Below are 15406 nucleotides of genomic sequence, written 5' to 3'. Positions count from 1 at the left end.
CCCAACAGAGTCCCAAAGGGCTGTAGGTGTGAGCACTCCTTTTTCTTCTCAAGTGTGTTCCCATGTCCATATGTGATGTCCCAGGATGGCTTTGCTGGGGGAATTGGAGGGAGGTTGGAAAGTTTGAAATTCCATCTCTCCCTGCTAGAGGTGAGTGCAGAGTTCCCGCTGCTGGTCACCAAGGGGATATGCTGTTCCTTTCTTCTTCCCTTTTCCACGTTTCCTGGATGACTTGATTAATTTTCTGCTTGTCCCTGTTTGCTGTGACCTCTGTGGGGCAGGAAACACCTTTCACTGTGTGCAGCAAAGTGCACCAAGTTCTGTCCCCCAGGCTCCTGGCTACAGTGCAATAAATATGATGATGTTCTTTGTGTCCCACTGGCAGGGCAGCCCTGGGAGGAGAGGACCTCAGGGGGAGCAGGGGGAGCCAGGACCCAAGGTGAGTCCTGATACTCAGCACTACTTCTGGCTTTGTTTGCTTTGGGCTGTGTGGGAGCAGGAGTGCAGACCCTCTGTTAGTGCAGCTGGGTGAGTTCATTCCTGGTCTGAGCTGGACTCCTTGGGCTGGGGACTGTCTCACTGCACCAAGCTGAGCCCAAACAGAGCCTTAATGGTGCATTGTGAAGGATGGGATCACTTATTATGAATTAAATGATCAGTTGGGCTTTGGAAATAGATGATGAGCCCAACTGTGCTTTAAGGCAATGTACGTGGTCAGCGATGTCCTCTGAGAGCAGCTGTGCTGGAAAATGGTCACTCTTTGTGCTGTGCTTGTTCTGGGTGCCAAGCCTCTGGACCAGACAGGCTGGTACTGCTCTGGGGCAGAGCAATGTGAGGAGGGAGGCAGAGCAAGAACCACACAGAGCCCTCAGGAGGAGCCCTGAGGAATGACTGGGTCTCAATCCCCACACCTTGGGGATGGCAGCAAACCCTGGTGCAAGTGTTCACGGCTCCATGGATGAACACAGGGCAGAGCCAGAGCAGCCCACTGGTCACCTTCTTTGGGATGACCTCTGGGAAAGCAGCATGGTCAGAGGGGAAAGATTGTGGGGAAGGAATGAAAATGGATGAAGATCTCAGCCATGGGTTAAGGAACACTTCCCTTTGTTCTCAGACCATCTTGAATAACAGGAATGACCTGCTGCTTGGGAAGGTGAATCATGTTCTGCAAAGCACCCTCTGCAGCTTTGCTCTCTGCTCTCATGACAGATGAACCAAAACCATAGACCTAAAAGGCAAAGGCAGCTGAGGTTACTAGAGATCCCACCTTTACCTTGAATCCTGTAGATGGTGAATGCTGAACCAGGTCAGCAGTGCAGCCCATGAGGAGAGCAGGCACTAAACACTTCCTTTCCTTATGATTCTTTTCTTGTCTTTGGTTTTAGGGTGAACCAGGCCCACCTGGACAAGTAGGACCAGCAGGTCCCAGTGGCCAGCAAGGCTCTCCAGGTTCCCAAGGAATCACAGTCCAGGGTCCTGTGGTATGTGATCTCTTCCACTGCCTTTTTTTGTTACTTGCTCTCTGCAATGAGAACATGTCTCAGAAATGGGTGTCTCAATGCTGTGATCTGTGTATTTACATCATCCTTACCAGCAGCTGAACAGCTGTACCAGGGAGAGATGACAATCAATATTTTTTGTGCTGATGAGGCCCTGCACTTTTTCATTCCGGCCAAAGCCTGCTTTTGTCCAGATTCTCACTAATGGGCTTTTATTGAAAACAGCCCAGTGGGGTCCCTTCCAACTCAGGATATTCTATGAATATTCAGGCACTTTCCTTTCCAGTGATCATCATTGCTTGGCAGGGAGTAGCTTCTGCATGCATGTCTGGGATGGCAGAATCCCCACGCACATGCTCTGGCTGCAAATTATCCTGGAGCACTGCAGGGAGCAGGAACAACCTGGGACATGGATGTGGAGCAGCAGGATGCTGTTTACCTTAAAGGGTGCTGCTGCCATGTGCCTAACTGAATGCTTCTGTTTTAATCCAAGGGACCACCAGGAATTAAAGGAGAGAAAGGAGACACTGGAAGTCCTGGCATGCAGGTAATGAAAGACACCATTTCTTCTACTTGTCCCAAAGATTTGTCCTTTTGTCCCAGGAACTATTTTAAACAAGACTGAAAAGCCACAGAGCTGTTGCTGTTGTCTGCTTGGGAACTGCCTTTCATTTTTCAGTGTCATCACTTTCCCAAAGGAAACTGAGTCAGTTGGGGAAAGAAAGACAGACCTATCTGGAAGCCAGATATAATGGAACTAAAGCTGGGATAACAGTCCTTGCTCTGTTTAAAGAAATTAAAACTATTTCTTTTTCTATATTTTTCTTCTGTCCACTGTCACAAGATGAATTAGGGCAATGATAATCAGATGCCAACTTTATCCAGCAATTCTGATTCACAGGGCATTCCTGGTGTGCAGGGAGCTCCAGGCAGGGATGGACTTCAAGGTGCAAAGGTAAAACACCTCACCTCTGAGTTTTCATGCACGGGTGCCTAAAAATCTGCTGTGAGTGTACCAAAACATCCAGTTCTCCCAATGCACTCAGTGCAGAAGTGAACAGTCTTTTCACAAAGCCAGAGGGATTGGGTCCAAAAATGGGGTCATCTCAGGTTTGGCCAAATTTGAGCAGGTGCCACCTTTCTTGCTGTTTGGTAGATGCATTTTTTAACCATTCTTAGCAAGTTCCTGTTAAAAGCAGCACATGGAAAAAACATCTCACTGCTTATGAGGTCTGTTAGAGTTCTTTCATTAGTAAATGACTGGATTTGGCTTTGCAGGGGGTGAGGGGACTAGAAGGCACAGCTGGGCCTCCAGGACCTCCTGGACCAAGGGTGAGTACTCATTAAGAGTGATCCATGCCAGAATCTCTTCCTCAGCAGAATCTCGGGGTTTCATCTGGGAATGTCAGGACAAAAACCCTTCTTGGGGCACCATGGGGAATATCTGGCACATTGGGCAGGTGACAATTTCCCCTGCCACTCTCTGTGTAAGAAGAAAAACCTTGGCTTCTTCTGGCAAGTCCTGAGGAAGATTTATCCCAGCAACGAGATGCTTGTTTTGCTATTTTGGCTTTCCTGGTGCCACTGTTTTCCAACTGTTGGTTGAGTTTGAAGTAATTTGGCTTGCTAGACTGAAATCAGCAGGGGCTGGAGGATGGAGGCAGGTGTGAAAGGTTTACTCCCCACACCATTGCCAATACCTGCTGCCAGGGCTGGATGTAGGTAAGTGTATTGCACTCTGCTGTGCCCAGAGTAGCAGAACCTTAAGATCTATTGATTTACATCTGCTAATTTGAAGGCACCACAGGTACATTTCATTTTACATGGGAAACTGAAGCAAATTTGGGTTTAGTTGATGGATGGTGGACCTCATAAGTTACTGATTCTCACAGCTGAGTCTCACTGCTCGATTACAAGGAATTTGGCAGCAGTTGTGCTAAGTTATTTATGGGAGCTAAGGTTGAATTCAGCTCATAACTTTGACTTGCTCATCCTGGGAAGATGTAAAGCTGGCACGGTTGAACCTCAGCTTTCTGAATACAAGGAAAGCACTGTAGCCTTCAGAGGAGGCTCTGAAAGCTGTTCTGGTGTCTTGAAGACTTCTTTTATGTTCACTGTTCAGAACAGTTGTTAATCTACTGAGCTTAAATGTAATAGCTGGAGAATTATAAAACAATATATTTTTGCTAGTTGGTTTTGGCTTTTTTTTTTCTTCCCTTTAAGTCTCCAAATGACTTGATAAAGGGGAGATGACCACAGAGGGCACTTCCCACTCTCTAAGCTGCTGTTACTGTTGAAAAGTATTAGAGGCCAACACAGGTCTTAAAGGAAAAAGAAAACAACCACATTGTATTGGGAGGCTCAAGAAAAGGGTTGTGCTTTAGGCTATGTCTAAATCTGAATATATAATGAAGGATCTAAAGCCAAGCCTGTAGGGTATAAACTACATTGCAGTTTGTTGGTAAAACTCAGCTTTGCTGGCTTGGCCATAATTGAGACAGTAATAGGGAATGATGTGAACATGACTCACACACAATATCCTCTTAACATCGGGCTCACGGACGGGTGAGGTACTGACAGGAAACTTAAGGCTGCAGTGCCCTTGCTAGAGTCCTCTAAGATCTTACTGCTGGTGCCCCTGGAGCTCCTTGAACAGAAAAAGAAGAAAGGAAATAACTGGATTTTTAATTTGTATTCTCTGCAGGGTTTCCAAGGAGCGACGGGCACCCGAGGCAGCAGTGGCGAGAAGGGACCTCCGGGTGATGTTGGGCCAACAGTAAGTTTCTGGTTTTGGGTATCAAAGAAGGGCAAGACACGGAATACCTGAGTGGAAACGAGCTGTTCCCACAGCAGCTCTCTCCCAGGGTCTAAAGAATAGTTTGAATTCACTCTCATCCTTTTTAAGCAGATGTCTGGACATACAAAGCCCAGGCTACTAAACTGTTGATAAAGTGTTCAACAAATCCCACCTCCCTTTGCCCTCTGTAGATTCACAGGCTACACAAAATCCAACAGCCAAGTGAATTTCTCATGTAAGATTCTAGAATAAAGCGAGGGAGTCTGTCCTGAGCTGGCATAGCCAGTGTTGGGCTTGCAGGTGCAGCCACAGGTCAAGATGTCACAGGTATTTCTTTTTCTCAGATGATAAAACCACCTTCCCTGTTGGGAAATCTATTCTAAGATTGCATCTGAGAAATTTCTGCATCCCTGTTGTTGGTGCTTATGCCACTACTCCAGTTACTGCTTATTTTTCTTTAAAAGGAAAACAAAATGTTCTTACGGACTTAAAGCTCTTCTAGTCACTGTCATGAGGTCAAGCAAACAACAAAACTGTGAGAAACAAACTTTGTGCTCCGTGTCCCACTAATGTAACCCATATCCCCATTTATTTATATTGGGTTTTTACCTGCTCTTCCTTTCCCTAGACTTCTTTATCTTATTTTTTTCCCCCTATAGGGGCTGCCAGGTCCAAAAGGAGAAAGAGGAGAGAAAGTGAGTTTTTCTGGTGCCAGGTAACACTGTCACTGTATCCTACACTCAAAAGAGTGGATGTGGTAACCTGATTTGCAACCTTTGCTTACAAATATGAGCCAAACTTCTAGTGCTGAATAACTTCATGTACCTTTTGTTTCTTGCCTTCTCATTCACCTGCACGGGCTGTGCTGGTGAGATATAAATAATCCCACAGCAGTCAGGAGCTCCTTAGTATCATTTGTAGTAATGAAGCAGAAATGTCAACAGAAAAATCCATTCTTTGCTGAAGAGAAAAAAACAAACCCACTTGGCTTCACTGAATTGTTCTGTTTTAATGCATTGCATGAGAGGACTCATTTGGAATAATTGTCAGCTGTGCCCCAGCACAGAACCTTGGAGGTCAGGGCATCCACACTACCTTGGAAGGTTGTTTTGTTGGGAAATGAAATTTTTCTCATCCTGACTTTTAGTTAAGTAGAAACCCCATGACTTTCTAGGAGTCTGAGGTTCATTGCCAAGACTGGCTTATGCAAATTAGGCTTCAGAAGGGGCTGAGTTGCTTTTGTCTCAAGTTAATGCCACAGTATTATAATTTTTAAAAGCATTCTCCTTCCAATCCCACCAGCTTTTCCTTTTCTATACTTTCTTTGTGTTTTTTTGCTTTGTTTTTTTTTCTTTTCCAGTGGAACTTTCCATTTCCCCCTCCCTTGGTTGTTGTGCAGAGCAGATTTTAAAGTCTGAGTATTCTTCACTGTGATCCAGCCAGACATGCATGTTTTATAAATGTTTCTGGAAGTACACAGTGCATTAGGCATGAATTTTCACAGAGCCAGTGTTTATTTTTAAGCATTTTTTTTGAATTTTTATCACTTTTCTTTACTTTACTCGAATTTTCTAGAGGACCCCTCACATATGATTTATTCAGAATACAGTAACAGTAAGAATCAATATTCATAAAAGATTGAGTCAAAGATAGCATGTTGTAATATCTGATCATACTAAATGTTTTACATATCACAGAACACTGAGTTATAGACTTAGCATCTTTTTTGATAAAATTTGGGGGTGAAATTTGCTCTCCCTTTTTTGGTAGCTTCGGTAATTATTTAGATTCGGTCAGGGCTTTTTGATGTGCAGGAGAAAAGCAATTATTGATGTTTCCAATTTCAATTTTCTGGTTTCAGAGCTTTGTGATAAATAAACAGAGCCGCATTTCACAGTAATTAATATCTCTGAAGCTCAAGCTGAGGAAATGAATGTGCAGAAAGCTATCATGAACTATGATATCGATCCTTTATAAAAGATATTAACGCTTCCCTTTTTTCTTCATTTAAAAAAAAAAAATGCTTCATTTCAGGGGGAACCACAGTCCTTGGCCACAATTTACCAGCTTGTTAGCCAGGCTTGTGAGCGGATGATTCAGAGTGAGTATAACCAGCCCAGCTCCTGTAGTGACAGGGCACAGGGGAATGACTTTAAGCTGCAAGAGAGTAGATTTATTTTAGACATTAGGAAAAAATTTTTCTCTGTGAAGGTGGTGAGGCCCTGACACAGGTTTCCCAGAGAAGTTATGGACTCCCCATCCCTGCAAGTGTTCAAGGCTGAGTTGGATAGGGATTGGAGCAACCTGGTCTAGTGGAAGGTGTCCCTGCCCGTGGCAGGGGGGTGGAACGAGATGATCTTTAAGGTCCCTTCCAACCCAAACCATTCTGTCATTCTATGGTTTTATGACTCTCCAGTAGTGAAAAAAACAGAGGAGAGACAGCATGAAGCTGTAAGTGACCCCAGGAGCTCCTCCATCCTGTGCTGTGCTGAGCACTGCACATAACAAATGTCCCATTGCAGGCTCTAAGTGCTGCTTTATTGGGTGGCACTGGCACAGAGACCTGTGAAATATTTCTTTGCAGCATCCTTTAGTATTTTGCAGAGGCTTCTTTATTTCTTAAATGGGAAAGCTTGAAACTAATTTGAAAGAAATAATTCTTTTGGTGATATATTCTGATTCCTCTTGAGACGATGCTTTTTTAATAAAGCTCCTGTGCTGTGATGCACAAAGAGAAATAAAGGTTTGACCAAGGTCAGGCAGCAAAGTCATGACTCAGCTGCCCATCTTCATCTTCTGGCTTTCTCAGTTTGGACTGACAGCTATTTAGCACTATCTGATCATTTTAAGTACCTTTTCAGACAGCATCTTCTGATTTTTATCTCTCTTCTGAATTTCCCAGCCAAGGAAATGTTAATTTTCTGTCTTGCTTTCTCAGCTCATGTCTTGAAATTTGATTCATTCATTCATGAACACGCAAGGAAGCCAGTTCCCATGTGGGAAGAAAGGGTAAAACCAGGAGAACCAGGACCACCAGGTCCTCCAGGTCCCCCTGGGAGCAATGGAGAAAGAGGAGAAAACGGCATCCCTGGACGGCCAGGCAAAGATGGGTATCCAGGAGAGAGAGGTATGGACAGAAGCCTTTGTAAACATTTTTTACTGTATCTTTGCTACTTTAACTAAACATTTCAGTGCCTCAAGCAGTACTGTAAAGATAATCCATGATATCATCTCATCTCATTGCTGTTTTCCTTTTGGACTTCTCAATTCTAGGAAGAGACACCCCCTCTCAAAGAGTAGGCAGAAACCAGATGCAGCCCATTGTTTTTCCAAGCTTTGCATTGAGAGGAAGGCCAGTGTAGGTTTTGGGGGATGGAGAGTTTTATTTTAGAGGGCAGGAGGCTCTACCTACAGAAAGGCAAAAGAAACAGCCCTTTGGGTGAGCATATGGTGGTGGAACAGATCACCTTTGGACAGAAATGAGGAATGTTGGAAAACACTGACTGAAGGCATGAAGCAACTGAAGCAACATTGAAAGTGGAAGTGGGTTTCTGGAGCAGTAGTTTCAACAATGAAAGACTCACACATGACTAAGGAAATAGATTAATGTAATCTCAGATGTGGCATCAGTTATTGCACAGGAATGAGTGAATAGTGGGAAGATGTCTGTTTCACAGACAGTGTTTGGCAGTGGCTCAAGTAATTATCTGTCAAAATAAAATGAAAAACATTGGTTTCAGCAGTGTCCTAACACCTCTGAGGAACTAGAAATGTGCTGTTTAGCTCCTTACTCCTGCACTAGTCAGCCTTATCTGGTATCTGCAAAGCTTATCAAAATGTCACTTCAGAGAAAAGGGAGTATCAACCTGCAGATGTTTCCAGCCTGTCGAGCTGGAGATGGGAGAAGATGAATCTCACTGTAAAACCATCTTGAGGACGTGGCTGGTCAAAATATTTTCATCTTAAAACGATCAAAAATTGTGTTTTCTAAAAATGTACCTGTTTCTTTGAGATGTGCTGGTTTTGTGACTAATTTAACACAAAACCAGTAATCCTGACTAACCAGCACCTGTTGAAGAGACAGGTCAGCTTTGTGATTTGTCTGCTCGGTGTGAAGAGCACAGAGGTGGATCTCACCCTCAGGCTGGTGCACTAACATTATCACTGTGAATTTCTCTGTGAAAAAAGTTCATTTCCACCCATATCAGGCTGCAAATCAATGCTAATTGGATCAAAGAAATCAATGCCCCTTTGGTCACAGCAAGAGAGTAGGTGCCCAGACTGAATTAAAGCAAATGGATGTTTCTCAGTGTTGCCAAGGGCTGTGACTCCACTTCAACATGTGGGGAGACTGCAGGAGCACCAATTCAGGGAGAAATTTGAAATGCAGTGAAGCAACATTTATCTCTTATCTGTAATTAGGTGCCCCAGGGCCCAAAGGAGAAAAAGGAATGTCTGGAGCCAGTGAGGAGGGGAGCCAAGGACCCAGAGGCAGAACAGGTAGAGTGAATACAACCTCTTTGCATTAACCCAGCAGGGCCATCTGATGCCCACCAGCTCTCAGATTCAAAGCATTAACCAGCTGTAGGACCATTGTGGCGGGGTGGACTGGCATTCCCCCCCCCCCAGCACTGTTGGCAGCATCCTGGACAGTTCCTCTCTGCTAAGACACAAGAGATTATTTCAGGCAGCTTCTTCTCTCTGGTACCAATTTCCAGGTGATGATGTACTTTAATGACCTGAGATATATCCAGAGAATTTTAGTTTTGCTGCCTTTTTGCATGCAAGGCCAAATGCTCTGGGGATAGAAACTCTGAAAATTCAGCTCGTGACACGTAAGGGTTTGTGAGTGATCTGTTAGGATTTAGCATACAGCAGGAGCTTTGCCACTGACATAACAAACCAGGCACTATCAAGAGAGTGTGGTCAAACATATTGTTATTCTTTTAAATTTTTATAATTGAGATGTAAAACCACAAAAAAAAGTTACTCTGGGATGGATCATGGGGTTAAGGTGATTTTCCACATTGGCATGTTGTGGATTTTGGATTCTCATAACCAGGACCCATTTTCAGCCAAGGATGGAGGAAAATACAGAAGAGGTATTACATTGAAGCAGCTAATGTAGATGTGCTACAGCTTACAGTGCTTCTCCTTCTTCAGGCCCACCAGGAGAAGTTGTGCTGGGGAAACCAGGTCCGAAGGGTTACCCTGGGAATGCTGGTCCTCCAGGTTTTCCTGGTGCCAGAGGACAGCCCGGACAGCCTGGACATCCAGGGGCCTGTGATATCTCTGGATGTTATGGGGCAGGTAGAAGAGGTAAGTCCTGACTATCACAGTACAAAAGTTATCATTTTATGGCTGGTCTCTGGTTACTTCTCTTAAGCCAGGCAGAGACCTTTGTTCATCCTTCAGGCGCCATCAGTCCTGCAAGAGCCTCCCCTGCAAAGCAATCGGGGTGATTCAGTGCAACCCATAGGGATAAAAGGCAGTTCCATTGACTGCTCCTCAGCCATCCTTCATGGATTAACACATAACTGCATCAGTAGTCGAGCAGGTGGGGTGATCATGGGGGTATCCTCAGCTCTTAATGTCCCCAGCAATGTTTCCGTGGTGGATAGAGAGGAACAATAACTCACTTCCCACACGCACATTTCACGGGGGCTCAGTGCTGCAAAGACCTGGGCAATGAAGGAATTCACCGGCACGGAACAAAAGATTTACAAGGGAAGAGGATTATTTCTATGCCATTCCTTCTCAGACCTTGACACTTATTTATTCATTTGCTCAGTGGCCTCATCCTTTCCACACACAGATTTCGTCCCCTGACGGCTGGTGCGGAGGCAGATGAAGACTTTGCTTTTCCCCGGAAATCTCTGGCTGAAAACTCCATGCACATCCAAAAGAAGCAGCAACCTGAATACCAAATGTGTTGTTTATGTTTTTTTTAATGCCTCATCATTTCTATATGGACGTGTCAATCAAACACTACAGCCACCAAACCAGCCTGTGTTTGGGTGAGCCCTCTCTCTGGTTCTCAGCACTGGACCCCTGCAGTGTTCAAACTTCATGTCCCACAGCAAGACAAAGGCACAGCTGGAGATGCAGGCTGACAGACTTGTAGGAAAAACAAACACTGTATTTAAATGCTCAGAAATAACAGATAATTTCTGCCCATTTGTCTGCCTTTTTTTTTTTGTCAATTTTTATTCTGGGTCCCCTGCACAGAGAAAAACAGCACATCGTCCCAAAGATGCAAATCCACTGGAGAAAAGCTGAATTTTCTGTTAGTTGACAAGGTAACAAAGTTTAGCACCATGTTGCCTGTTTCTGCTTCTGGCAGAATGTTGATGGCTTCCTTGCAGGAGTGTTATGTACACAAATATTGCAGACCTTCCCATGGTGTGACAAACCCCTCCACTGTCCAGCCTCCTTCGCTGGGGCTTGGTAACTCAAGCAAAGCCTTATATGAGTCACAGCACAGCAGTGTGCTGAGAGGAGCTGGAGATTAACCTGCTGCCTTTTCCATCTCTCCCTCCTACAGTCTGAGTAGCTACTTTACATGTTATCAGCTGGAATATTGAACAGCTCCGAGTCTGGCTTTTACCCATATGATATGGAGGTAACTGTCGTGTTACATCCCCTTTCCTTGCCATTGTCTGACATATGTCTACAACAAACCATGCAGATACTGATAAAAATGTACCTCCTTTGCAATCACTACTTCAGGCTGTGCTTGATCACTGCTTGTACTCTGCCCCTGCTTCTGAAACAATCCTTCCTGAGCTCTGATTTAAAATTAGAGCAACAAAATATTTCAATTTTTTTTTTTGCTAAGGCAGGATGACACAAAAATTATCAATAAGTATTTTTCAAAGCTGTCAAGAGGTAAAAAAATGGAGCATCGTGCAAATTCCTGCATAGAAGTATGCACTCTCATAGAAGTAACATTTCTGGTCACTATGGAGTTTTCTAGAGTTGCCTTGACATATAAAATAGAAATCTTTGTAGCTCAGATGAAGTGTTGTTGCAGACAAAGCTCCAGGCAGAAGAAAAAGGAGAGGTCAGAGGAGCTGAAGGTTCCAGCACACTGAGAACACAGTGTTTGAAGAGACACATTCACTGGGACACCCTGAATGGGTGCTGGGAGTTGCAGGTGTTTCTGTTTATACAGGTCAAAAAGCTTTTGAACTGTGTTTTCACTGTTCTCAGGGGAAAAAAAAACCACCACAACTAAACCAAAGAAAAAAAGGCAACCCAAACCTGCATGAAGTTGATTCGAAATGGTTCTGCATTTAGCACTGGATATAAACCCCTACAGCTGTGATAACTGGCAGATGAAAGGAAAGGCAAAGAGGTAAAAGAGGTACCTGCACAGCAGAACCGAAAATTGTTCCCATGGAATGCTCACAAACTGGGGAAGGTGAGCAGTTCAACGAGGAACATCTGCATTTGCAGGTGATGCTGCTTCCTTTCTGTCCCAAACTAGTGCAGCCAAATTCCCAGCTCTGGACTTGCTGCTCTGCCTGTTCAAGTGTAGTAACTGCAGGTGACTGAGACAGAGCTCCTTTATGTTTCTTTATCGACTGCTTCTGAAGGTTACTCACACCCCCTCACTGCCTGCCTTGGGATGAAATCTATTTGTTGGAATTTCTAGTGTCATTTGCTTTTGTCTTATTATTTCAGATACAAGAGGAAGGGTCAGATTTTAACAAAATTGTGTCCCAGGAGGGCTATTGATTAGGAGACAGACAACCTGAACAAACAACTTGTCCATTTATCTTCCTAAACTTTGTCCCATGAGTGGTTTTATTTACTTGAAATCACGGCTATTTAGCCCATGTAACATCACAGAGCCTGTGCCAGTGCTTTGTAACCCAATTCCTTGAGCCAAGGGGCATTTCTGTGGGGAGATTTTGGGCACTGAGAGTGTCCTAATCCAAAAAGAAAATATTTCAGTGGCTGGAGAAACACAGCAGCCCTAAAGGTGATGGTACAGGGAGGCTCAGGAGACCCTCTGTTCTTTACTGAACAGAACCTGTTGTTTTCCCTTTTGTGCTGTTCTTTTACATGCTTTGTGCTTTTCCCTCCCAGTTTATCATTTTTAGTGCAAACTGTAGTTCAGAGCAGTGTAATTCATTAGCAATGCAGTTTAAAGAGTTCTATTGCAGGTCTTTCCTTAGTGGGGACTTTGCTCTCAATTATAAAAATTTTAACATATCCTTGTGAAACCCCACACATTCAGACTATTTTTTTCTCCTTTGCAGATCAATGCCTGTTTCCCTGCCTTCTCTTTGGTCCTTATTAAAATCCTTTCTACTGATTTGCTCATTTTTATTAGTGCCCTGAAGTAATCTGTGCCATAGAGACTTTCTTTTTCATACCATCTGTAGTGTGACATCATTTCTCAATTTTCTTTAAACCTTCTATCCTCCAGTCTTTAAATTGCAATAAATTTAGATTTTTATTCCTGCTGCAGAGTTTGACCCACCTGGTGCAGCTGAATTCTGGCATTGGCCTTTCAGTGACAGATATTTTTGCTAAAAGTATTGTTTTAAGGTATTAAATCGGTCTCAGAAGTAAAATACAAGCACAGAGGAGTAACCAGCAACACTGCTAACAAGCAGTAAATGCTTTCTCCAGGGTTCAGCAGTTGGGCTGGGCCAGATTTAAAGGGCTGGGAACAAAAAGACATCCTAGATAGGAACGAAAGATCTCATAAATGGACCTCACTGCAGTGGGGGAGAGCCAGGTGGGGCTGTTGGGGGGGGGGATTTTCTTAGTACTGTACGTGAATCTTGCATCTCACACTTGCATCTTGCTGCCTGTCTGTCCCTACACCAGTGGATTTCCTTGAGTACAGTTTCTTGCAAAATGTCTAGAGAAACTTATCCAAAAGGGAGGTGATATAAACTATGTGGATTAGCTTGTTGGAGAATGAGAGAGAGAACAGTGCTGAAAATGCTGGGGGAAAGGGGATTACAAATCATCCTGCCATCCAGCTGCATATAAAATACCCTGCATTCTCTATGGCTGGGAAGATGATCTAGACAAAGTGAGCATTAGGGAATCAGAAGAAAGAGGATGTGGGGGAAAAGAGAGCAATGGTGGTAACTGAGGTTATTACAGTCAGTTTTCTTCCATTCATGCCCAAAGGAACTGTACTGGAGGGGAAGCAGGAATCACCATGCTGAGGATACAACATCTCCCGCTCAAGTAAAACAGAAAAGATCAACACCTATATCTGCTGTTTGTGGTGCCTTTGGGGTCTCTGAGCTTAGTTTTGTACTCCTGGAGCCTGAAAACCCGTTACTTTGCTCTGAGTCTCTTCCAAGACAGTTTTAGAGCTCCTGCTGTATCCCAGTCTTGCTTCCTCACTCTTCTTCTGACGTCAGCTTGTTCAGTCAAGTCCTTGGAATCATTTCTGAGATGGGAACATTATAAATGCTAGCAGTCTGGCTGCATGCATTTTCCTGGAGTCTTTCATATGCTAAAAACCTCTCTTTGTGTTTCATGGGTTAGGAATAGCAGAATTATTCATTATTCTACAGTTATAGTCTGGTTCATGTCCCAGTTTTATTCCAGTTTCTGATCATTGAATCCTATGGAGGGATAGCATCCTCCTAAACAACCTCCAAGAGGGAATAACTTGTCTAAGAAAGAGTGGTAAGTGTTGATTCCTAATTTCTCTCTTTAGAATTCACAGGGAAGCATGTCAGAAGCAGAAGGAAGAATTTATTTGAACTTTAAAGTGGGGAACTACTGATGCAACATGAGAAGGAGCGTAGCTACCAGTGTGGGAAAAATATTCTGTCTTTAGCAAGGCAGGGGATGCCAGAGATCTACCCCAGTTTCTCCCCAAACACCAGTCACACCTTTGTAACTGGTTTCAGCTGTCACTTGTCATCTTGTCCTGCCAAACTCTCTGATCCCAAAGTGGCATTTACTCTTCAGGGACACAACCACATCCTTAGCACTCCTATTCACACCCAATACTTTTGATGTGCTAATAGAGCCCTTTCCTCCTCCTGCCTGGCAGGGCCATTCTGCCAGAGAATTCTCTGTTGCTGTCACAGTGCCACGCTCCCCTTGAGACACTGCACTTCACACTGTGTGCACTGGCAATAACTTTTAGCAGAAAAGGTGAAGATTTGAAATGGGCCCTTTGCTGTGAACAAAATACAGCCTATGCCTGTCCCTACTGAATTTCCCAATATGCCACCTTAAACATTCGGCTCTTAATCTGTCCTTAAATTTTTATCAGTTCTCCTGCTGCCTCCAAATCATTCCTTTCTGCTCTCATGGGCCCGACAGCAGATCTTGCTGTACAGCCCCCCTCTCCTCTGTGGGTCCCTGCCGTGGGTTGGCTTCGGGCATCTGCTGCCCAAGCCTGTGTTTGCTGGGAGATGTGAGCAGAGACTTGAGATGCTGCTGATTCCATCCTAGCTTGGAAAATGAGTGTGGTTTTATTGCTAAAAATGTGCATGCACAGTCAACCCTCCCACCTGCTCCATTGCCAGCAATCCTCATGGGCTCAGGGGGAGGAGGAGGAGGCGGCAGCGGGAGCTCTGCACATCTGTCATGGGCATTGCTGAGATACGATGCCCCTGACCCAGCAATGCCCAGGGTCACAAATCTTCTACTTTCGTGATTATTGGTGCACTCAAAATGTGAAAAGGTGCTGGAGAGGGCTCAGGCTGCCCCTGTGAGCCCGGCGTGCCTGTCACACAGACCGTGAGGCAGCCCCGCTGTCCCCTCCACTGGCAGCCCTGCACACAGACTGCAGCTGTGCTGGTACATTTATGCACTAGACCTTGAAGATGTTTGACTGTTTGTTTTCCTTTCATTGCCATAAGCAAACTCACTGACTGTGAAAAGGGATAAATTAGCATCTCCAAAGACCGAGGCTCTCTTTATTCTGAAAACAAGCAACAAGGAGCAGCAGCTCAGGCTCCCTCATCCTCCCTCCCTGTGCTGTGCCAGCACAGCTCTTCGGGAACTGGCCCAAAGCTCAGCTACTCTGGGTTTTTTTGTGAGCTGAACAGATTTTAAGCACTTGGCTGAGTCTGTGAACATGGAGGTCAGTTGTAACTTCTTAGATGAATCCACA

At 44.5% G+C, this 15406-nt stretch overlaps 1 protein-coding gene across 2 annotated transcripts in view; it reads left to right on the top strand.

Moving 5' to 3' along the window:
* Window positions 1–11619, top strand: part of COL20A1 (collagen type XX alpha 1 chain) — a 52439-nt gene extending 40820 nt beyond the window's left edge. For both annotated transcript variants that reach the window (XM_064674022.1, XM_064674021.1), the window contains exons 29-40: window positions 386–439; window positions 1386–1481; window positions 1993–2046; window positions 2401–2454; window positions 2778–2831; window positions 4204–4275; window positions 4956–4991; window positions 6331–6397; window positions 7235–7423; window positions 8719–8796; window positions 9460–9615; window positions 10112–11619. In XM_064674022.1, the coding sequence (XP_064530092.1) occupies window positions 386–439; window positions 1386–1481; window positions 1993–2046; window positions 2401–2454; window positions 2778–2831; window positions 4204–4275; window positions 4956–4991; window positions 6331–6397; window positions 7235–7423; window positions 8719–8796; window positions 9460–9615; window positions 10112–10125 (924 nt within the window). In that variant the 3' untranslated portion in view covers window positions 10126–11619. The remainder of the gene's footprint in view (window positions 1–385; window positions 440–1385; window positions 1482–1992; window positions 2047–2400; window positions 2455–2777; window positions 2832–4203; window positions 4276–4955; window positions 4992–6330; window positions 6398–7234; window positions 7424–8718; window positions 8797–9459; window positions 9616–10111) is intronic.
* The last annotated feature ends 3787 nt before the right edge of the window (window positions 11620–15406 follow it).

This window comes from Pseudopipra pipra, chromosome 17 (genome assembly GCF_036250125.1).
Source record: "Pseudopipra pipra isolate bDixPip1 chromosome 17, bDixPip1.hap1, whole genome shotgun sequence".
Taxonomy (NCBI): Eukaryota; Metazoa; Chordata; class Aves; order Passeriformes; family Pipridae; genus Pseudopipra; species Pseudopipra pipra.
This window is presented reverse-complemented; position numbering and strand designations above follow the sequence as displayed.